The 23,620-nt window shown below is 42.0% G+C and overlaps 1 protein-coding gene and 1 pseudogene across 3 annotated transcripts in view; one reads left to right on the top strand and one right to left on the bottom strand.

Moving 5' to 3' along the window:
- Positions 1-23,620, top strand: part of DENND5A (DENN domain containing 5A) — an 81,995-nt gene that overhangs the window by 55,618 nt on the left and 2,757 nt on the right. Inside the window, exons 10-22 of one of the 2 annotated variants that reach the window (XM_084893466.1) lie at positions 3,676-3,769; positions 7,420-7,551; positions 11,072-11,224; positions 13,612-13,696; positions 15,180-15,264; positions 15,714-15,842; positions 18,197-18,318; positions 20,183-20,328; positions 20,888-21,006; positions 21,379-21,560; positions 22,102-22,184; positions 22,685-22,808; positions 23,405-23,539. In XM_084893466.1, coding sequence (XP_084749592.1) covers positions 3,676-3,769; positions 7,420-7,551; positions 11,072-11,224; positions 13,612-13,696; positions 15,180-15,264; positions 15,714-15,842; positions 18,197-18,318; positions 20,183-20,328; positions 20,888-21,006; positions 21,379-21,560; positions 22,102-22,184; positions 22,685-22,808; positions 23,405-23,539 — 1,589 coding nt within the window. Of the gene's footprint in view, positions 1-3,675; positions 3,770-7,419; positions 7,552-11,071; positions 11,225-13,611; positions 13,697-15,179; positions 15,265-15,713; positions 15,843-18,196; positions 18,319-20,182; positions 20,329-20,887; positions 21,007-21,378; positions 21,561-22,101; positions 22,185-22,684; positions 22,809-23,404; positions 23,574-23,620 lie in introns of both variants that reach the window. The other variant, XM_084893465.1, reaches the window with a different exon arrangement.
- LOC311627189 (ATP synthase subunit g, mitochondrial-like) lies at positions 19,251-20,168 on the bottom strand (annotated as a pseudogene). Its single transcript has one exon. The product of its transcript is annotated as an ATP synthase subunit g, mitochondrial-like (transcript).

The raw sequence follows: 23,620 nt of genomic DNA, 5'->3' as shown, positions 1-23,620 counted from the left end.
GAGCTGAGTATAGTTTTGGATCTGCATGTGAACTTCATGTACATGTTTGAAGAGAGAGAGGTCTATGTTCCCTAGGAAGTTATTTTTCTTGGCCATTCTCTAATCTTTAAGCTACTCTTCCCCAAGGTCTCTGAGCTATCTCTGGTGACTCTTTGATGTTTTTTTGTGCCCAGCATTGGTCTCTAGACATTTCAGTTTTCTTCTGTCATTTGACCTTTTTAAAAAAAAAAATTTTTTTTTTTAAGATTTTATTTTATTTTATTTTTTTAAATTTAAAAAAAAATATATTTTATTGATTTTGTACAGAGAGGAAGGGAGAGAGATAGTTAGAAACATCAATGAGAGAGAGAGTCATCGATCAGCTGCCTCCTGCACACCCCCTACTGGGGATATGCCCGCAACCAAGGTACATGCTCTTGACCGGAATCGAACCCGGGACCCTTCAGTCCCCAAGCCGACGCTCTATCCATTGAGCCAAACCGGTCCTGGCTAAAAAAAGAATTTTTGTTGTTGTTGTTAATCCTCACCAGAGGCTATTTTTTTCCATTGATCTTTAGAGAGAGTGGAAGGGAGGGAGGTATAAGAGAGACACATTGGTTGGTTGACTCCCACACACACGCCTCCAACTAGGCTGGGAATTGAACCTGCAGCCCTTTAGTGCAAGCATATCAAACTCATGGCCCAGCCAATATAACTGTACATAACTTAATTTTTACAATATCCTGTTATACATAACTAGAGGCCTAGTGCACGACATTCATGCACTAGGGGTGGGGAGGGCCAAGCCTGTGCCTTTAACAGTCTGGGAGCCCTCGGGATGTCTGACTGCGGCCATGAAGGCTTTCACTGCGCTTGCCCCCTAGTGGTCAGTGTGTGCCATAGCAGCTGGTTGTTCTCTGGTTCGGTTGATTTGCATATTAACCTTTTATTATATAGGATTATTAATAACTAGTGGCCTGGTGCACGGATTCGTACACATTGAAAGGAAATTAATTAGAAGAAATATTTTAATATCACTATTTGCCCTTTCTCTGTAATAGAAGTGACAGAGATGAAAGAAAATTAGTAAAATGTATATGAAAACAATATATGAATTGATTAATAAGTAAACAACATGCTATAACAACAACAAAGACATGATATAAAAACAACAAAAACATGATATAAAAACATTGATAAAAACAATGACTGATAAATTGATTAAACTTATTCTAATATCTCCCCATATATCAATTAAAAGTAAAAACAGTTTCAGAGTGCTTGACTAATTTCCCTTGTGATGAAGTATTTACAACTTTAATTATATTTTATTTATTTATTTATTTTAAAACATATCTTATTGATTTTTTAAAGAGAGGAAGGGAGAGGGATAGAGAGCTAGAAACATCGATGAGAGCGAATCATCGACCAGCTGCCTCTTGCACACCCCCTTCTGGGGATGTGCCTGCAACCAATATACATGCCCTTGTCCGGAATTGAACCTGGGACCTTCCAGTCCACAGACTGACACTCTATCCACTGAGCCAAACCGGTTTCAGCTACAACTTTAATTTTAATATCACATGTTCTTTGAACTAGAGAGAAAGCAACAGATAACCGACTATGTCTGAAAACAGGGTTAGGTAGGAATATTCCTACTCTGTTTAGAGTTTGTTGGGATTTATTTATTTATTTATATTATTGTCTAAAGTTTTACATATGTCTCCTTTTCCCCCAATTGACAACCCCCCTGCCATTCCCACCCTGGGCAAGCCCCCACCAACCCCAGTGTCTGTGTCCATTGTTTATGCTAATGTGCATGCATATAAGTCCTTTGGTTGCTCTCTAACCCCCTACCATTTGTCTCTAGATCAATCTATTCTTGTCATCAAATTATGTTGATCATTATATCCCACATATGAGTGAGATAATGTGATATTTGTCTTTCTCCGACTGGCTTATTTTGCTTAGCATAATGTTCTTCAGTTCCACCCATGTTGTTGCAAATGTTAAAAGTTCCTTCTTTTTTGCAGCAGCATTAGTAAGTATTCCATTGTGTAGATGTACCACAGTTTTTTAATCCACTCATCTTCTAATGGGCACTTAGGCTGTTTCCAAATCTTAGCTATTGTAACTTGTGCTGCTATGAGCATAGTGGTACATATATCCTTTCTGGTTGATGTTTCTGGTTTCTTAGGGTATAGTCCTAGGAGTGGGGTTACTGGGTCAAATGGGAGTTCCATTTTTAGCTTTTTGAGGGAACTCCATACTGTCTTACACAGTGGCTGCACCAGTCTGCATTCCCACCAACAGTGGATAAGGGTTCCTTTTTCTCCACATCCTCACCAGCACTTTTCATTTGTTGATGATAACCATTCTGACAGGTGTGAGATGGTACCTCATTGCTGTTTTGATTTGCATCTCTTGGATGATTAGTGACTTTGAGCATGTTTTCATATGTCTCTGGGCCTTCTGTATGTCCTCTTTTTAAAAGTGTCTATTTACATCCTTTGACCATTTTTTGATTGGATCATTTATCTTTCTTTTGTTAAGTTGCATAAATTTTTTTGTGAATTTTGGAGATTAAGCCCTTATTGGAAATATCATTGGCAAATATGTTCTCCTATGCAGTGGGCTTTCTTGTTGTTTTGTTGATGGATTCTTTTGCTGTGCAGAAGCTTTTTATTTTGTTATAGTCCCATTTGTTTATTTTTTCCTTAGTCTCCATTTCCCTTGGAGCTGTATCTGTAAAGATATTGCTGCAACATATGTCTGCTATTTTGCTGCCTATAGAACCTTCTAGGATTTTTATGGTTTCCCGACTTACATTCAAATCCTTTAAGCCATTTTGCGTTTGTTTTTGTGTATGGTGTAAGTTGGTGATCTAGTTTCATTTTTTGCATGTGCCTGTCCAAATTTCCCAGCACCTGGCATCATGGGAAACTGTCTTTAAATTAAACAACCAAATTCAGGATTGACATTGATAGATTGAAACACATGCGTGCGATTGGCACCAGCCAGAGCTTTATATGTATCTCGCATGTGCGAGTCAGTGTTTATTTTTAAATTGCCAGTGCGCGTCATATGTACTGGTTGGACGGATTTATGGTCGGTTATTTAGACTTTTATATATATAGACGAACTACAACGTTTGCTAATGACTGATTACTATAATCAAGTTGCATTCATTTCCTTTACGTGCCTTATGCACAGGTACACCATTTCTCTCCACTAATGTTAGCAGCGAATATTTTAGCAGCCGATTGCAACGTCATTAACCTTGTACTGACTTGTTTGGTGTGCACGACAGGAAATATTTCACTTTTGGAGAACAAGAAAAATAGGTTTATTTGCATTATGCTTATTAATTTGTGCAGTTATTGAATATCTGGTAAATTAATGTTTAAGGAAAAATATTAATTTTTATTAAAATGTTCTATTTTATGATAATGATTACTCATTTATTTCAGCCCTTTGTATTCAGCATGTCTCTATCGAAATGAACCTGTTTCTATGAAAATTGAAGCTTTTGTTTTTTTGTGGCCCACATAAATTTAAACTTTGTTTATTTGGCCCATGTTAGCCTTTGAGTTTGATGCTTGCTTTTGTATGTGGATCAACACTCTAACCACTGAGCCACCAGCCGACCTTACTTTTTACTGGGATATTGTTAATTACCTGTTTTGATTCTTTTAGATGGACAAAAAGGAATGCCCCTGCCCAGTGGAGGAGGAAAGATCGGCAGAAGCAGCACACAGAACACCTGCGTTTAGACAATGACCAGAGAGAGGTAAGCCAACTTAGATGATTGACAAGGAATGGGCCTATTATCATGCTACATTCTCTTTCTCTTTTCTATTTTTTAACCTCTGGTCTGATTCAAGTGTCCTAACAGTACAGTGACCACTGAACCAAGATGGTTATTTGAGGCCAAAAAATGAAGCAGCCATCCCTATATAGAACATCCATCCTTGGAGCTGTATCAGTCCAATGAAATCATTTGGTCTGGCCTTGTCATGGCATAAGGGGTTAATTAAGTGTTTGACCAAATACAGCAGGCTAATTTTTAATTTGATAATTTTGGATGGCCTGAAAACGATGTTATAAATATCCAAATGGCCCTTGACAGATAAAAGGTTCCCCACACCTACTATAGATTATAACGGGATTTGTTGTAGGGAAGTTACAGGGATGGAGTCTAAGCAAAAATTGTCTATGCAGAATGTGGTCGCCACTACTCCGCATTTAGAGACCTCTCCCCATAAAGAAGGGTTATTAATAGAGTATTCCTGATACCTGATACTGGGCCTAGGTTAGGACAAATCCAGGATGAATGATGTTTTACACGTGACAGCTAGCCACTAACCATGTAGGTCCTCTCTCTGAACCAGGCCCTGTTTGCAGCCGACTCAGGAATGATGGGAGTCTTAGAAGAGAGCCTTTCACTGTCCTTTCAGTACTCCCTCATACATCATACTCCGGGGAAGTGTGACAGAACCTCAGGAGATAAGAGCCTGAGACTTGGGAGAAATCCTTTTAAAATTTGTGAGGCTTCTTTTGTGTGTAGTATGGTAGTGGAGAATTAATTCTGTTAGAATTAGAAGGAAGAAAAGCTGAACTTGGGTTAATGCTGTCAATATCTGAACCTGGGAGGAGGGAGTGCTTTCCCCCTATTTTTTGTGTATTATAATTTAAAACAGATAATCTTGACTTTTTTTTTCTTTGAGGAGTAAAGGAGAGAAATGTTATCTTCAGGTGCCTGGGGGGTTGAGGCTTCTTGAATTGACCTCCTGAGTCCTCATTGCTTATAGGCCGAGTTTCTCAGCTCTACTATAACTTGTTTCCAGTAAAGCTTTTAGTTACAAAACTCAAGTTGGAAACCCTGCCTGCCTGACTCAGTTGCAGAGAAGTTGTGAAAATGGGAATTTAACCTTTAGAAACCTGTTTCAGGAACTTCTCTTTGAGAAAATAACCTTGCAAATTGTGTTATCTATATATATAAAGAACCAGGGTTCGTAACGTCTAAAATGACCGAAACGGACAACCGAACACCTGAAGTCTGTCCTAGTCATTGCTGGGTCACCGGCAGGGGAGAGCAGCTGTGGGCGAGATCAAGCCAGCAGAGGAGGGCTGTTGGGGGTGAGATCAGGCCGGCAGGGGAGGGCAGTTAGGGGTGACCAGGTCAGCAGGAGAGAGCAGTTAGGGGCGAGATTAGGCTGTCAGGGGAGGGCAGTTGGGGGCGATCAGGCAGGCAGAAAGAGGCAGTTAGGGGCACCAGGCAGGCAAGCAGGTGAGCGGTTAGGAGCCAGTGGTCCAGATTGTGAGAGGGATGTCCGACTGCTGGTTTTTGGATATCCCCCAAGGGGTCCCCAATTGGAGAGGGTGCAAACTGGGCTGAGGGACTCCCCTCCCCCCACAATGCATGAATTTCATGCACTGGACCACTAGTATACATATGAAACCCAATAATGCATATTGGTTTTTAAAAAATATATATTTTATTGATTTTTTACAGAGAGAAAGAGAGAGGGATAGAGAGTTCGAAACATCGATGAGAGAGAATCATTGATCAGCTTCCTCTTTCACACCCCCCACTGGGGATATGCCCGCAACCAAGGTACACGCCCTTGACCAGAATCGAACCCGGGACCTTTCAGTCTGCAGGCCGACGCTCTATCCACTGAGCCAAACCAGTTTCGGCCCAATAATGCATATTGTTTTCTTATGTGACTGGCACCTCAGTGAATGGGAAAATAACATATTTTGTCTTTGCTATATTTTAATGGAATATATTAAAATCACAAGGTATGGTTATAAATTTTTAACTGCTGATTTATAGGATACAGTTGTGCTCAGAGTTTTTGCGAGTGTGCTGTAAGGGGTGTTGGGTATTGGTGTTATTTTTAAAGTCTCCCCTGGGTTTTCCACCTTACCTCCAGATTAATTTTTTCAGCAGTATTTATTGAGCACATTTTCTTGGTGTGCTCAATAAATCACTGTCGTAAGCACTTTGAAATATAAAGATGACAAGGAGTTAGCCTTGTCCTCAGAGAATACCAGTTTATTAACCCTTTGCACTCCACTGTCCCCTCTCAGGGGACATCGGAATTCTAGCATATCACTCGGATGTCCCCTCTCAGGGGACATTGCAGTTTATTTGTGATTACGGGGAATTGAGTTATTTCAATGCATGTTTCCGCCGCAAAGTAGCATTGAGTAGCTGGTAGCCAATGTCCAGAATGGTTCGGAGTGCAAAGGGTTAAGGGAGCAAAGTCAGGTACACAAATAACTTTAGTAGAAGAGTTTTGTTAAAGGGTCATATAAGAGACAAACCAGTGTTTGATCACTGTTTAGAGAAGGCAGAGGTCAGTTCTACTTGGGGTAATCATCAAACAAAACTTTTTGGTGGAGTTAAAATCTGTTTGAAGCCTTGGAGAATGATAGGATTGTTATAGAGACAAAGAAAAATATTTTAAGTAGAGGAAATATAGGACCAAAAGCTTGGTGATTGTTGTGTAATGAAGACTGGCAGAATGCTTGGAGGAAGGAGGTATGAGAAGTAGCTAGATAGCCAGCAAGTTAGGAGGCAGGTGGCGGTAGTCCAGGTAGTAATTGAAGCCTAATCTTGGGGATTGGTAGTAAGGCAGATTGAGGGACCAGACAGAAATGTTCTACTAGAATAAATGTGGGGAAGAAGGAAGTCTGGGGTAAAAGTGTTGTTGTGAACTGGAATACTGAGAGGATGTCAGTGTGCAGTTCACTGCATTTATATGCATTCAGTGTTAAAACAAACAGCATGTGGAGATTCACCAGAGTTTGCAGAAAATACAGTTGTTGTTTTGAGCAAGGTTGTTATACTTTATTATGACAACAGTAGTTATCTTTGCTATGGGCAGAAGAGTTAAATTCCTCCCAGCTTAGTAGGTAAAGTAATTTTTTTCAGTAATACTCTGAGATTTGGAATGACAAACTGATCTGTTCATGCTGCAGCTATGGTTTTTTTTTTTTTTTTTTTTTTGTATCTTTAAAGAAAGGGTAATTATAGCAGTTATGAAGTGCTTTACATCAGAGAAAACAATATTTTCTTAGGTTTTCCCTTTTATACAGAATTGCATTTGAAAAAAACTCTTTGATTGCTTTTAAAGAGAGAGAGAAAAACACCTGTTTGTTGTTCCAATAATTTATGCACGCATTGGTTGATTCTTGTATATGTGCCCTGACTAGGTATTAAACCTGCAACCTTGGGGTATCAGGACAATGCTGTCACCAACCAGCCAGGGCTGCAGTTACATTTTAAACTTTCTGCCCCAACTTTATCTGAGCCTTGGAAAGAAGCAGTAAGAAAGTGCTGGGTGGTAGTGCCCTCTTCAGGCACTCACCAGTACTGGTCGCCTATCCTTTGTGTGCATGGTTAGAGTCTGATTTTTCCGTTCGCTATAGAAATACATCCAAGAAGCCAGGAATATGGGAAGCACCATCCGCCAGCCCAAACTGTCCAACCTCTCCCCGTCAGTGATTGCCCAAACCAACTGGAAGTTTGTGGAGGGCCTGCTGAAGGAATGCCGCAACAAGGTGAGCTGGGGACACCTCTGTGTGTGTGCTATTTCCCTCGGCAGCCGAGGTAAGACCAAGGCTTCGCTCTGACTTCTTTCTTGGTTTTAAAAATATTGTTAGTAATATAATGGGATAGTATGAATTTTAAAATTCTGTTAACTTGGAATTAGGCATATTTGTTTTTTTCTTGTCTTAAAAATTTTTTTTCATTGATTTCAGAGAGGAAGCAAAGGGAGAGAGAGAAAAACATCAATGATGAGAGAGAATAATTGATTGGCTGCCTCCTGCACACCCCACATTGGGGATGGAGCCCACAACCCAGGCATATGCCTTGACTGGAAATCAAACCCTAACCTCCTGGTTCAACCACTGAGCCACACTGGCTAGGCGGCATATTTGTTTTACATAAAATAAACTATTAATCAAGAGCAAGCACAATTTGTTGATAAAAGATGTATTCTTTAAAACTGAGAGATAATAGTTTTTAATTTTAGACATCTAACATTTTTTGAAATTATTATAGTTAAATTGTCTTCAGCAGATTAGTCTTACACACATGAAAATGTTGCCTCTATTTTAATTTGATAGCAGTGATTTCATATGTCTAGACACAAGAATTTATGAATGCCTACTATGTGCCAGGCCTAAGTATGTTATTCAGTTTAAGTTGTTTTGGGGTATTTTTCTCAATTCTATAAAGTCATTTAAAAAAAAAAGCTTTATTGAGAATTGATATACAAAAAATTGCACACATTTGATGTATACATCTTTGGATATACACATGCACTTGTGATACTATTACTATGATCAAGGTACTACATATATCGGTTACTTCCCCAAATTTTCTTATGTTCTTTTGTGGTTTGCACTTGTTTATTTTTTGTGATAAGAACATAATATGGGCCGAAACCGGTTTAGCTCAGTGGATAGAGCATCAGCCTGCGGACTGAAGGGTCCCAGGTTCGATTCCCGTCAAGGGCATGTACATTGGTTGTGGGCACATCCCCGGTAGGGGGTGTGCAAGAGGCAGCTGGTTGATGTTTCTCTCTCATTGACATTTCTAGCTCTCTATCCCTCTCTCCTCCTCTCTGTAAAAAATCAATAAAATATATTTTAAAAAAACACACAATATGATCTCTGTTCTCTTAACATATTTTAAAATGCTGTTGTTAATAGTACTGTTATAAGTACTACGTTGTATAACAGATCTCCAGAATTTACTCACCTTGCATTCTGAAACTTAATATCTATCCAGAAACAATTCCCCTCCCACTACCCTGGTTTCCACTGTTCTATTTTCTGCTTCTGTGAGTCTGACTGTTTCAGATACCCCATAGAAGTATAGTGTTTGTGCTTTAGTGACTGGCATATTTCACTGAGAGTGATGTTCCTCTGGGTTCATTCACGTTGCTGCAAATGTCAGGATATCCTTCCTTTTCTAGGGCTGAATAATATTCCATTGTGTATCTATATCACCTCTTGTTTATCCAGTCATCTGTTGATGGACACAAACAAAGTGTCCTGTTGTGAAAATAGGCATCTCTTTGAGATTCTGATTTTAGTTCTTTTGGATATATACTCATGATAAGGATTGCTAGAATAAATGACATTCTTAATTTTTTAATGTTTTAGTTATTAATGTAATTTCTTACCTACTAATAAAAATGTAGCCTTTCAACCAAATTGGTATGCCATATTTTTTAGGACAATTCAACTAACTTGATCTCTACTGTATCCTGTTTGTTCATCAGTGAAAAAGAAAAGAGATTTTCCTGCATTTTCAGATTGAGTGGTAGTCATTTATAAGATGAAGTCAAATTTCTCTTGCAGAAGAAATTATTATGTAACAAGTTAGATTAATATATCAGTTCTGATATTTTGAATTCAGGTATTTAAAAAAATCTTTTGTTGGTTCACTCTGAGCAATTGGTATCTGATTTTCCATACAATGTTGTCCTTTTTGCTATCAAGAGGATTGGTGATGCTGCCCTTTTTGGAAGAGGGTTTTTCTATTTATGGTCAATGAAATTTGTTTTCTAAGTCATTGACATGCATTCTCAGGTCTTGAGATTTATATCCAGTGACAACCTCCTTATGTGTATTGCCTGTCAATGACTGTGAAACACATCCCAATTTCAGAGATATTAACATGCAAAAAAATGTACATTTTAGAATTGAAGAAATACAGTAATAAGTCACACAGTGTTACCTAGCATGTGGAGCAATAGGAACTCTCATATTGTTGGAAGTGTATGTTGGTATGACCACTTTGCAAAGCAGCCTAACATTATCTAGTATTCTTCTCCTGGGTATATTGCCTAGAGAAACCTTTGTAGCATGACAGGAGATGATGTGCAGAAAGTATACAGCAGCATTCTTTGTAATAGCCCTGAACTGGAAAAAAAAACAAATTACCAAATAATCAGTAGGAGAATCAGTATGTAAATTATAGTATATTCATATGATGGAGTGTTATACAGTGGTGGAAACGGACAACAACCATACCCATCAATGTAGATGAATTACAGAAATATAAAGTTGAGTGAAAAAGCAAATCACAAAAGAAAACATATTGGCAAAATTGAACTGTTATTTAGGAACACAAATATAGGTGAAAATTATTTCCTTGCTTTTCTGTAGTTTTATGTAAGCCAGGATACTGATCTCTTTTAGAGTGGGAAGATGATTAGAGAGGGTATGTAGTGTCTTCCAAAGATATACATGGACAATACTCTGTTTCTTAACCCAGGTGATGGTTATGATATAACAGTGTATGTGTGTATACATATATATGTAGCTACACACATATACATATGTATGAGAGATATATTTTGCAATAAAAACATTTAAAATAGTAACACTAGAAAGAAATATGCCTAAGTGTTGCTTCTGAAAGGTAAGATTAGTAGTGATTTCGCCCTGCTCTTTAAATTTTTATATGTCACAAATTTATAATATGGTTAAATCTTAAGAACTTGGACTCAATATTCAGACAGATTTTAGGTTCAAAGGCCTGATGTGCTATTTCTTTGCTGTGTGATTTTGGCAAGTTACTTTTCTTATCAGTAAATTAGGACCTCGATTTCCTTATCAATTAATTGGGAACAATATTAACACTTACAGAGTTATTTGGAGTCTTAAATGAGATAATGCAGTGCTTATTATAGTACCTGGCAAATAGTAATTAAAGCTGAGATTTTCATTATACAGTATATGGGTGTGTTTTTTTTACAATAAGCTTTAGGGTTTTATTCAACTCCTTTTATCTCATAAATGTAAAAACTGAATCTAGAGTGATGAATTCACTTGTTCAGGGTCATATAGTAATTGCTATGTTCTTATCTTCTTAACTAAACTTTTAAAGAATGCATTTCATCATGACCTGACCTATATCTATACGGTGGAGATACTCTATGTATCTCGGTCTCACTTATATTGTCCCTCCCAGCCCAACAGACGTGCTGGTGGCCACAACTCTCCAGTTGACTGTGACCTTGTTCACTGTGGTTTTCTAATCCTACTGACTGGTTCCTTGTAGACCAAGAGGATGCTGGTGGAGAAGATGGGCCGAGAGGCTGTGGAGCTAGGGCACGGGGAGGTCAACATCACCGGGGTGGAAGAGAACACCTTGATTGCCAGCCTTTGTGACCTCTTGGAAAGGATCTGGAGTCATGGACTCCAAGTAAAACAGGTAAGGAATGTCAAGCCTCTTTCTGCTGTGCAAACTATCTTCTTGTTTTCACTTCTAGCTTTCCCATACTCTTCCAGCTGGCTAGCTTTGGTGAATGGTACATAGTATGCATGGAGTGAGATTAGAAATAGGTAAGCAAACGATTAAATAGAATCTAAACTATTTTGTATAAATATAAACTTCATAAATCTGTGTGTTTGCCAGACATTTTAAAAGCAGTGCTTCTGTACCGCAAATAGAACTTAAGGCCATACTGATAGATCCTGTTTGGCAGCTGGCCCTAGAGATGGAGCATAGAGGAATAGGTACGTGAAGCTCAGAAGAGCCAAACATACCCTAGGAGTCCTTCACCGGCTGTACATTCCCAGTGGATAAAGGTCTGTCATTAACTTTTTTTTTTACATGTGGATAAGTTTAACCACCTAAAGATTTGAGAGATGTCTAAAGGAAGTTAAGTAAATTTGATTTTTACTGCTTAATACCCAGAGAATGTTCTTATCTCAAAATAGTACTCTAATTTGAAAAGTCAAGATGGACAACTTTTACTTTTATGCATTTTTAAATTTGAAAAGAACTTGAAACATTATCAGAAACACTTTTATTTTGGACAAATTAGGAACTATAAGTATCCAGCAAATATTTATTGAGGGCCTACAGTGTTCTAGGAACTGTTGTAGGCAGTTGAGATAACCTTAGTAAACAAAACAGACTTAGATGCCCTAGCTGGTTTTGCTCAGTGGATAGAGCATCAGCCTGCGGACTGAAGGGTCCTGGGTTCAGTTTTGCTCCAGGACCCATACACGGGTTTTAGGCCTGATCCCCTGTAGCGGGTGTGCAGGAGGCAGACGATCAATGAATCTCTCATCATTGATGTTTCCATCTCAACAAAAACAACAACAATAAAACAACAGACCAAGATCTCTGCCCTTCTGGAGTTTCCATTCTTATCGTTTGGAGACAGTCTATCATATCTGTCCTTCAAAACATCTTTTTGTGCACATACTAATATACCCATATACAGGTGTGTATTAAAAAATATCAGCAAAACCACAATGAGATACCTTTTCAAATCCACTAGGATAACTAAAATAAAAAAAGATAAAGTGTTAGGATTTGGAGAAATTAGAACCTTCATACATTGCTGGTGGAATGTAAAATGGTGCAGCCACTTTGGGAAAGAAGAGATGAAAGCTGGTTTGGCTCATTGGATAGAGTGTTGGCCTGGGGACTGAAGGGTCCCAGGTCCAATTCTGGTCAAGGGCATGTACCTGGGTTGTGGGCTCGATCCCCAGTAGGGGGTGTGGAGGCAAACAGCCAATCAATGATTCTCTCTCATCATTGATGTTTCTATCTCTGTCTTCCTTTCCCTTCCTCTCTGAAATCAATAAAGATATATTAAAAAAAATAATAAAATGACTAATTACTACATGATTCAAATACAGGGTGGGACAAAAGTAGGTTTGCAGTTGTTCATATGGGAAATAATACAAGAATTAACAAATAATAATAGAAGAAGAAACTGTTGTGAGTACTCACAACTGTAAACCTACTTTTGCCCCACCCCATAATTTAAACTGCAAATGCCACGGTTCTGTTATGCTGACTGCAATATCTCAGCTTTGCAGTAAAATAGCAGCCTACCTTCCTGCAGGCTTCCTCAACTGTACCTTCAATAGTGAATCCTCATCTTAGAAAATTATTTAGAGGTTATTTGATTTTTGTCTTTCTCATCCACTGATTCATACATATCCCTTTGACCACGCCCTCCTTCTTCCCAATGGGGATCTTTTCTCTTTTCTTTGTTTCTCCAGGATTTTAGTAGTAGGGTATATGTGTGTATATTGCATCCGGTGTACACTGAGATAAATAGTACAGTAAGTCCACACTTAATGTTGTTGATAGCTTCTGTGACTTTAAATGATGTATAATGAAACCAGTTTTACCGTTGGCCAATTTATATAAAGAGTTAAGTTTAGCCAAAACCGGATTGGCCCAGCGAATAGAGCATTTGCCTGCGGACTGGTCCCAGGTTCAATTCCGGTCAGGGGCATGTACCTTTATTGCAGGCACATCCCCAGTGGGGGTGTGCAAGAGGCAGCTGATCGATGTTTCTCTCTCATCGATGTTTCTCTCTATTCCTCCCTCTTCCTCTCTGTAAAAAAAAAAACAAAACGAATAAAATATATTTTTAAAAAAGCACTCTCTTAAAAAAAAAAGTTAAGTTTCTATGGCATCTCATCAACAAAATAACATTGAATGAAATGCTATTTGAGGACCTGCTTTATTAAAAGCTGGAATCTATATGTTTAAATTATCTCTGTGTCCACTGGATGCCTTGGCCTCTGAAATCTAAACTGATAGATATTTCCCCCTTGTATTGGTTCCAGGGGAAATCAGCCTTGTGGTCCCATCTGTTACATTATCAGGAAAACCGACAGAGAAAACTCACATCAGGAAGCCTCAGTACCTCAGGTAAGATGGTCTCTGCATCATTGGAGAGAACCCCTCCACCCACATTCCATCCCTCACTGGAGAGAACAGCAGGAGCGATTCAGGTCACTGACGCCTTTGGTCTGTGGTGTTTTCTTTTTTTACATATTAAGCCCCCGGGTCCTTTGAACCTCAGAGCATGCCATAGTCATGGAATTTGCTTTCATTATATACTCTTTTGATCAGTGAAATAGAAGACATATCAGCAAGGTATGTCTCATTAGAATGAGTTTATCAGCAAGGTATGTCTCATTAGAATGAGTTTACGTTTTAAATGAATTTCGGTGGTACTAAGGTCTTGTGTTTGGAACAAGCTGTTTTCAGAGTCTTTTGTTTTCTCTAAGATGCTGTCAGTGTCCTACCTTAAGGCCTGGCGTGAACGATTCCTTACACTTCCTTTCTGTTTCTAATTTAATGAAAACATCAGTTGTCAGGGACCCCCGAGGTCATCTAGTCCAGCCCCTTATTTATAAGAGGAGGAGGAAACTGGGATTGAGAGAGGAATTGAATTTACTAGAGGTCACCCAGTGAATTGGTAGAAGAGGCCAGATTAGGAGCCGGCCTCTTGTCTCCTGATCTGGTGTTCTTTAGGCTATTACCGGACAATCCTCCTCCTTCCTCTACTTCTTGGCAGCACCTCCCCTTCACACCATCTTCCATTCTTCTCTCTCTGCCCAGCAGTTTGTTCACCTTTCTTGGGTGTTCTTATTCTAATGATAAAGATCAGTTTAAATAGGGGTTAAAAGATAGGCATGAACTCAGTGTCATCTTTGCTCTTTAATTAGTTGACCTCATCTAGCATTGAAAGTGGGGAGAATAATTGACTGAAAGTGAGGTACAAGAGCTCCCTTTTAAGAGTTTTTTGGTTCATTTTCTGGATATGAGAGTCTTCTCAGGAAGGCTATTGAAGTTATTGCCAAGGGATAAACGATAGCCGAAATCTCTCAACAGCTGAGTAATCAGGGTAGTAAGTTTTAATCGTTGGGCCAGACATGTAGACATAAAGGTATTATATCTAGAGGTCTGGTTTCTGCGACATGTGTTTTTTACACATCCTGTTGGCTCTTTTGTAGCCTATTTTGAGGCAAGAGCAGGACAAAAGTAGTGCCTCCAAGTTGGAAGCACTGCCTTCTATGCATTATGGTGAGAATGTGCCAGATTAGGAGCCAGAGGATCTGACTTTACCACTTGGTGACTGAGCAAAGCAGTTAATCTCTCTGAATATCAGTTCCCTCTATGATAACCTTCTTTGGTTATCTCATAAGTTATTAAATAATTAGATGCAATAATATGCATACAAGTATTAAATCTGAAACCTAGTGGGTACTTAATAAATATTATGAAATGATTGATCAAAGTGTTATAAAAATAACTGTTTCCTGTAGAAATATGTGATTTGAGATTAGAAGGGTAGTCAGCTATTTGGATAGTCTGATCTTAGAAATGACCAGTTTCTTTGTTCTAGGAATACTTGTTGATTCAGAACGGAGGAAGTCCGATGCCAGCTCAGTCATGTCTCCCTTGAGAATCTCCCTCATTCAGGATATGAGGTCAGTGTGGGCTCAGACACAATAAGCCACCGAAATCCTGTTTCCAGTTGCTGCTTAGGTGTCCACGTTACTTAACAGTGTCTCAGTGACCTGTGCTTCCACAGCATCTCAGTTAACCATATGAAGTAACCATGTTACTTAACAGTGTCTCACTGGCCTTGTGCTTTATGATGTGTTTATAGAGCAGTGAGGTTTCCTGACATTTTTGGAGAATTATATCAGAGCATCACCTAAGGGCTTGGTTAACCTGGCTTTTTCTGAGAGTTGTACAGGTGAGCTTATCTGGCAAAGCTACACGGGAGCCCAGGATTTAGGGAATAAGAGAGATGCACTCTCCCAGGGGTGGATAGAGCTGTCTCACTAGGTCTCCCTTCGCTTTTCAGGGGAGGTATTGGTAGTGAGTTCATCTCCCACTCACCCTCACTTTCTTTTTCCCATTTCCCCTTCAGGCACATCCAGAACATCGGGGAGATCAAGACTGACGTGGGAAAGGCCAGAGCATGGGTGCGACTCTCCATGGAAAAAAAGTTACTTTCCAGACACCTGAAGCAGCTTCTCTTAGATCATGAGCTCACCAAGTAAGGCCACTCCACCTGGAGTAGAACAGGCTGTCAGGAATGCTGGGGGGATTGGAAACCCGTGTGACACTATGTATCACTGCTGTATTCAGCTAAACTCAAATTGCATATGAAGGTTTTGAAGCATTTCCACTTCTGTCCGTCGAAGAATAATTCTGCTGTATTTGTTCTCCCTGCCTTCCCAATCAGCATGCCCAGAATGGCTTTCTCAAAGAGCAATGAGAAGGAGGGGGTTCTCATTGGCTACCTTAGAGTTCGGAGGCTCCTCCTCTCCTCTCTGCACTCTGGTGACTGTATATCACAGGCATTTTTTCAGTCTTTTTCCTGAAAGATTGCAGAATTACAAGAAAACTTCTAATTTTATACACACACACACACACACACACACACACACACTTTTATCTCTTTTGTTCTCTCCTGGGCCCAGGGCAAGCCCACAGTAACTAAGTCCTTGCTTTTCCTTTCTGGACCTTTACTTCTAAGGCAAGTTGCAGGAACCTATTATTTGTAGGGCAGATTTGTAGACATATTTGGCTTAAATATATATAAATATATTTTATATTTAAATATATTTTTGTTGATTCCATAGAGGAAAAGAAAGAGAGAGAGAGAAACATCAATGATGAGAGAGAATCATTGATTGGCAGCCTCCTGCACACCCCACACTGGGGATTGAACCTGAAACCCAGTATTCGCCCCAGCTGGGGAATCCAACTGTGACCTTCTGGTTCATAAGTCGATGCTCAACCACAGCCATGCTGGCAGGGCCCTTTGCCTTAAATATTTAGGGCCTGCCTTCATTTGACTCTAGCCTAACTTTTCAGGCTCATTGCTAACTGGTCACTTTCTGAGCTCTCAAACCTAGTCAAACTGGTTTTCACATTCTGTCATTTTCTTCCTACGTGCCTATTTAAATCTGTGCCATCCTTCAGGCCTCTCTTTTTCTTTTTCTTTCTTTCTTTTTTTTTAAAATGCAATTGTAATTGTTTTCTTTTTTTTATTTTTATTTTTATTTTTTTTAAATAAATTGTGCTTTCTTTTATATATTTTATTGATTTTTTACAGAGAGGAAGGGAGAGAGATAGAGAGTTGGAAACGTCGATGAGAGAGAAACATCGACCAGCTGCCTCTTGCACACTCCCTACCAGGGATGTGCCCGCAACCAACGTACATGCCCTTGACCGGAATCGAACCTGGGACCTTTCAGTCCACAGACCGACGCTCTACCGCTGAGCCAAACCGGTTTCGGCCAGGCCTCTCTTTTTCAAGGAACATTGAAGTTTATGGCTCTTTAAATTTTCAGAGAGCCTTGCATTTGGCAACTCATTATGGGCAGTCTTATACTGTGGTCTTTACCTGATTAATTCATCTAGACTGTATTTGAGGGTAGGTGCTTCCCTCTCTAGCACCTGCACATAGTAGGCCTTGTTTGGTGAAGTATCTGTTGAAAGCACCATATAAACCTGACTAGGTCGAACCTGACAGGTATACTGAATCCCATACCTCTTTGGCCTTGATGATTGCAGTCTTGGCAACCAGGATCGTTACATTCTTTTGTTGTTGTTTTTTTTTGTGTGTGTGTGTGTGTGTGTGTGTGTGTGTGTGCATTTCTCTCTCATCACTCATGTGCTGAGGGCCTGTACATTTGGCTCTCTGTGTCCCCTCTCCTTGGAGAAGGTATCATTGCTGAGCAGTTGCAGAAGGCCTGCAATGTCAGGCAAAGGAGTTGGTTTTTGATGAGTAAGCAGTGGGGATGCGGGATGGAGATGGGAGAAAGTTATAAAAGACGAGGACGAGGTCTGCATAGCTCTCCCTGGTGTGTGACCTGACTCTTTCCCTTCATTGCCCTTCATTGTCTCTGAGGTGTTCCTGGTTTACATTCACAGTCAGAGCAGTGTCCTGACCCGTGGGTCTCAGGTCAGCTGGGATCTGAGTCTTGGCCTGGGAATGAGTATTGACCACAGACCTCCTGTCGTTGCTCCTCCAACACCACACACTGGGGTGAAGCCCTAGCAAGATGCCTGCGAGGGTCTGTGTCTTCCCAGAGAAAATTTGGGTCCTCAGTTAAAGGAAGGAGAGAGATCCCATGACCTCTAGCACTTTACATTATAGTAACATCCACAATTGGGCACAGGGTAAAGTTTGGTTTTTGTTGTTTCTGCTGTAGTTTAAGCCACTTTCCCTCTAGCCCTCAGTTAGACTAACTGGCTTTGTTCCTTTTTCAGGTAGCTCTAAAGAACGAAGGCTTGACATCTCATTTCTTCCCCTAGCTGGCTCCTTCCAGAACTGAGTAATTCTAGCCTCTTTCCTCTCCTCTTGGCTGGGAGACTGACGTATTGTCTCCTCTCTGACAGGAAGTTGTACAAGCGCTATGCCTTCCTGCGCTGTGATGACGAGAAGGAGCAGTTCCTCTATCACCTCCTCTCTTTCAATGCCGTCGATTACTTTTGCTTCACCAATGTCTTCACAACTATCCGTGAGTACCCCTCCAGCCTTCTTAGTTCCTGTCTTCATGAGCCTGCCTGAGGCTAGCTCACTGTCCCCCTTTTAAAAAATATATATTTTATTGATTTTTTACAGAGAGGAAGGGAGAGAGATAGTTAGAAACAATAATGAGAGAAATATCCATCAGTTGCCTCCTGCACACCCCTACTGAGGATGTGCCCGCAACCAAGGTATATGCCCTTGACCGGAATAGAACCTGGGACCTTTCAGCCTGCAGGCCTATGCTCTATCCACTGAGCCAAACTGGTTAGGGCTCACTGTCCCCTTTTTAAGAAAAAAGATGATTACTTGTACTTTTGATTTGCCTTTTGCTTCTGTGGGAGAGAGGTGCAATGCCCTCCTTGGAGGTTGTTTTTTTCTCTGAAGCTTCTTATTTGAGCTCTGAACTGGGGAGCTCAGTCTTTTTGGCCATCGTGTTGTCACTGTTGTTCCAGACACTGCCCTGGAAGCCTCAGGAGATGCAGATGGATCGCATTGGGTGCGGTGGGGAAATTCACTGCCCTCTATACCTGTAAAGAAATTTCCCTTTGGTTTTGGGCTGAGAGAGTCATTCAATATCACAGAAGGTTTCAGAACTGCCCAAAAGGATAGGCAAGTCTTCCACATAGCCATGGAGGTTTGGGTCCAGACCCTAACTCATTTGGTTTCTTTGAGCAGAGTCTGCCCCTCCTGTGGGCTTCATTCTTCCTATTTTCAGAGTGAGGAAGAGGGTTCAGTATAGTCTAAGGCAGGCCCCTGGAGCCTCATCTTTCTTTGGTGCCAGGATGTTGGGTGGGGGTAGTCTCTGTATTTGCCCTAGGACTAATTGTTTGGCCAGAGACTCAACAGCCTCAGTAGTGTGGTATGGACTCTTTATATATATATATATATATATATATATATATATATATATATATATATATATATATATCTCTTTTTAAATTCAAATACCATTCTGATTGCTCGTGGTCTAAGAACTTTCAAATAATAGACCAAAAAGAAGCAGATGTTAAAGATCTGTCTTCAAACATTAGAGCCAATGATGCCACACTTGCCTATGATCTCGCAGCATAAAATCACATCCACACCTCAGTGGCCACCAACCCGCTCAGCAGAGCTTCCTTAACTGTGAGCTGTTTGAAGCTACCATTTTGAGTACAGTGACTATTTTTTTCAGGCTCTCAGCAAGGATTAGAGGAATCAGCTCAACCTCGGCACAGTGCCAAACTGTGGCGAGTAACGCTTTGAGTCTGTCACAGCAGCGTTTACTGACGCGGGGGCCTTGTCCATGAGGTTGTGGACAAATTGGGCCATGGTTCTAGGATGGAAATTCCGTGGTCCCGAATAGTCAGCTGCATGTCCCAGCATGCACTTTTGTTTCTATGTGATTTCCATCTTCCCTCTCAGAGAAGAGGGCTGTAGCCTTCAGTAGAAGCAGCACTGAACTAGAATTTAGGAGACCCATGGGAAACTAATTCCCTCTCATGCCTCAGAAAAAGAATACCTGCATGGCCTCTCCTGAGATTGTTACTAGAGTGTGAGAGATGGTAGATGGACGTGCTCTGAAAAGCAATTCAGCACAATGTCGAGTTGGTGATGTTATTTAAGGGACAAGTTGACTTAGCTCTGAGGCTGCATATGGGCTTGGATCTTTGATGTTTGGGGGTAACCTGATGGGGAGTGAGATTGATGGGAGGATTGGCTAATATTCTGAGCCAGCCAGAGACTAGCCCCTGGTGACTTGCTGCTCCGGACTGTGCTATGGCTGCAATCATCTGAGCATGCCTGGAGCAGGCCTTTTCACTGTGGGAGGGATTCTGATCCTCCTCCATGCGTTTGTGGCTTCCCCTAAACAGTGATCCCCTACCACATCCTGATTGTACCGAGCAAGAAGCTGGGGGGCTCCATGTTCACCGCCAACCCATGGATTTGCATCTCGGGAGAACTGGGTGAGACACAGATCCTGCAGATTCCCAGGAACGTGTTAGAGATGACCTTCGAGGTACGTGTTGTGCGGGAACCACAACTCTAAGCTCTGTGGAAATCTGAGTTTGCAACAGCTGCTTTTCTGGAGCTTTCCGCAGAGGTTTTTGGAGGCCTTGCTCTATACAGTGTTATGCATCAGCACAGCTGACCTGTCCTGAGATGATCTGAGCCAAGGGTTGACCCAAGGAGGGGGGAGCCTGCCCTGTCTAAATAGTGTCTGGCTGGAAGGCAGTTACCCATCTGCGCTTCCACACCTCCCTGTCCACAGTGTGCTGAGAAATCCCCAAGACTTCTTTCAGCTGCTGGGCCCAAATGTTCACAGAGACCTTTGGGCCTCAGACTGCCATCCCACTTCCAGAGCTGCCTGCTCCTGGGCCCTGTTCTCTCTATAGGTAGCAGCCATTGGCCCCTCTTGAGATGGTGTGTAGTGCTGGCTTTGGTGACAGGTGGAACCAGGAGCTCTGTCCCTGCCAGGTTGCAGGCAGCCAGTCAGATGTCAGCCTCCAAGGAGTGTCACTGTTTTTTCCTACTTCCTTTTCCTATCTTATCTTCTCTGTTTGGCTGTTCTCTCATAGTGCCAGAACCTGGGGAAGCTCACTACTGTGCAGATAGGCCATGACAACTCTGGGCTGTATGCCAAATGGCTGGTGGAGTATGTGATGGTTAGGAACGAGATCACAGGACATACCTACAAGTAAGTGTTCCCTCAGCTATGCACTAAGATGCTGGGGCAAGGGTACCACCAGGGGCTGTGTTTGATGCTTGGGTGTGTGGAGTTCTCAAGGAGACTGTTTAGGCTGTGATTGGCTGGGGCAACTTCCTGTTTGGCTCTGCCTCATGCACCTAAAAAAAAAAAAAAATCGGAGGAGGGTTTACCAAGGGGAGATGCGTGACATTGCTGTGACAGGTTTCAGGCCGCCCATCACTCCCTGATTGTGCACAGGGGATGGATGAGCAGGCCCGTGAGGGATCCTCAGGGATGGCTTTGTTCGTGGGTCTTTCAGAGCAGTAGGGGACGGGCATGGGAGGAGCTGGCAGCTCTGACAGGCCATTGCCTGACCTGTAGGTTCCCCTGTGGCCGGTGGCTGGGGAAGGGCATGGACGATGGAAGCCTGGAGCGGGTCCTGGTGGGAGAGCTGCTCACGTCGCAGCCCGAGGTGGACGAGAGGCCGTGTCGGACTCCTCCCCTGCAGCAGTCCCCCAGCGTCATCCGCAGGCTGGTTACCATCTCACCCAACAACAAGCCCAGTAAGTGGGGAGAGGGTGGGCCCTCATGCTGCCCAGCCTGGGAAATGTGGGCAGGTCTCTGGGAGCCCTGATATGTTAGCCCAATCCCAGCCTGTGAGCTGCCTCAGGAACCACCTCTGTCATCTAACATCTCCCTCGAGGCCTGGAAGGAGAGGGGAGAGCTTATGGAGGCTGGCCTGGGGCCTCCGGACTATTTTATCTGATCCTAGAGAGGTGAGGGGTCTACTGTCAGGCCTTCTCTTTCTTGGTTCCAGGGCTTCACAGCCAAGGCGTGGCCCTCCTTTGGTTGCCAAATGCTCCAGGGTAAAATGGAAAATAAACTTTACCAGCTTCTCTTAGAAACAGAACTCAAAGGTATTGACTCTGCTTTTCCTCCCAAGATTTTAGGAAGAGCTAGCTCAGCAAAGTTTGGTGGGTGAGAGCTACTTTTCCCATGGTCAGGCTGCCCTTCCTCTCCCAGGAGCCCTCAGTTTCCTGCTCAGGCAGCTGAGCACTGTGAGCCTCTGAGATTGGTGAAGGGTGTCTGCTTGGTTTTTATCAGAGCTGAACACTGGGCAGATCCAGGAGTCCATTGGGGAGGCAGTCAATGGCATCGTGAAGCACTTCCATAAGCCTGAGAAAGAGGTAAGCCTTCCTGCCCTCCAGCCCAGGGCCTTACATTGACTGAGTAAGAGAGAATAATATTGTTCTTGGCCCATGTGCTGGGACAGCATAAAGTGGAGAGTGTGCCTCAGTTTGAGACTGAGCATAGTTCTTCCTCTGGGGGCCTCTGCTTGGGTTACCCTGTTTTCCTTACACACTAATGGCCCGTCAGAGTCCTGGGGCCTCTAGTGAACAGTGTGTATTCCTATTTTCTTCAGGATTTGCCTGTCTCCTGAACAATGGCCACATTGGCTTTGTCCCCCTGGTGGGAACCCACGTTCATCACCTATTCATTTATTCATTCACTCAATAGCTATTCACTGAGAGCTGTTCTGAGCCAGGCACTGTGCCAGGTGCTGGGGGAACAGACACAGGGTCCCTCCTGTCTTTTGCTGCCCTCCTGGCTGTGGGTTGTGAGTTTGGGGATGCAGGGTGGGAGGGCAGCTTGAGGCAAGCCTGTCTCTCTCCCCTTTCCTTACTAGAGAGGCAGTCTGACGCTGTTGCTTTGTGGAGAGTGTGGCCTTGTCTCGGCTCTGGAACAGGCTTTCCAGCATGGATTTAAATCACCCCGTCTCTTCAAAAATGTCTTCATTTGGGATTTCCTGGGTGAGTTGGACTAGGATGTGTGGGGGGAAAGCATGTAGAGACATGTTGACTCACCAACATAATGTGGGTGCCAACCACTGGGGTCTGAGGTACAGAAGCCAAATCAGGTAACTCTCAGATCTGTTGTTTGCCCTGCCTTTCCCCAAAAGTAATGACAGAAGTTCCCCCATCTTCACCCCTCACCTCCTGAGAACTGGATGGAGAAGATTCTCTAAGCATCTGTCGTATATAGTACAGATGCTTAGTCATGAGTCCTCACACTCTTTCCTTGGAGATCTAGCAGGCCAGCCCGAGACCAGTGTTGTGCCCACTTAGGGAATTTTTATACAAGGAGCTTCTCCTTCAAGAGTTTTTTTAAATCTTCAGACTAGAGAAAGTAGCATCTTTATATCAGGGGCAACGCAAATTTTAAAAATAAGGATAAGGAATGCAGGAATCATTTTTGAAAGGTGATGAAAGATATCAGAACACTCATGTTATTCTCATTAAGTTACTTACATCAACATTGAGAGGCCCATGGCTGGTGGCCGGCAGGACAGTGAGACAGGTCGGCTTTAAGAGGCTTTGTCATCGGCAAGCTTTTCTCCTCTTCACAGAAAAAGCACAAACCTATTATGAGACTTTGGAGCAGAATGAAGTTGTTCCTGAGGAAAATTGGCATACAAGGGCCCGGAATTTCTGCCGATTTGTCACTGCAATCAACAATACTCCCCGGAACATTGGCAAGGATGGCAAGTTCCAGATGCTGGTGTGCTTGGGAGCCAGGTACTGCAGCCTCACAGCCCAGAGTCCATAGCAGCCAGCCGTGGAGG

The sequence above is a fragment of the Pipistrellus hanaki genome (assembly GCF_964339955.1).
Source record: "Pipistrellus hanaki genome assembly, chromosome: 9".
NCBI lineage: Eukaryota > Metazoa > Chordata > Mammalia > Chiroptera > Vespertilionidae > Pipistrellus > Pipistrellus hanaki.
The sequence above is the reverse complement of the archived record's forward strand: the minus strand, read 5'-3'. Positions and strand labels throughout refer to the sequence as shown.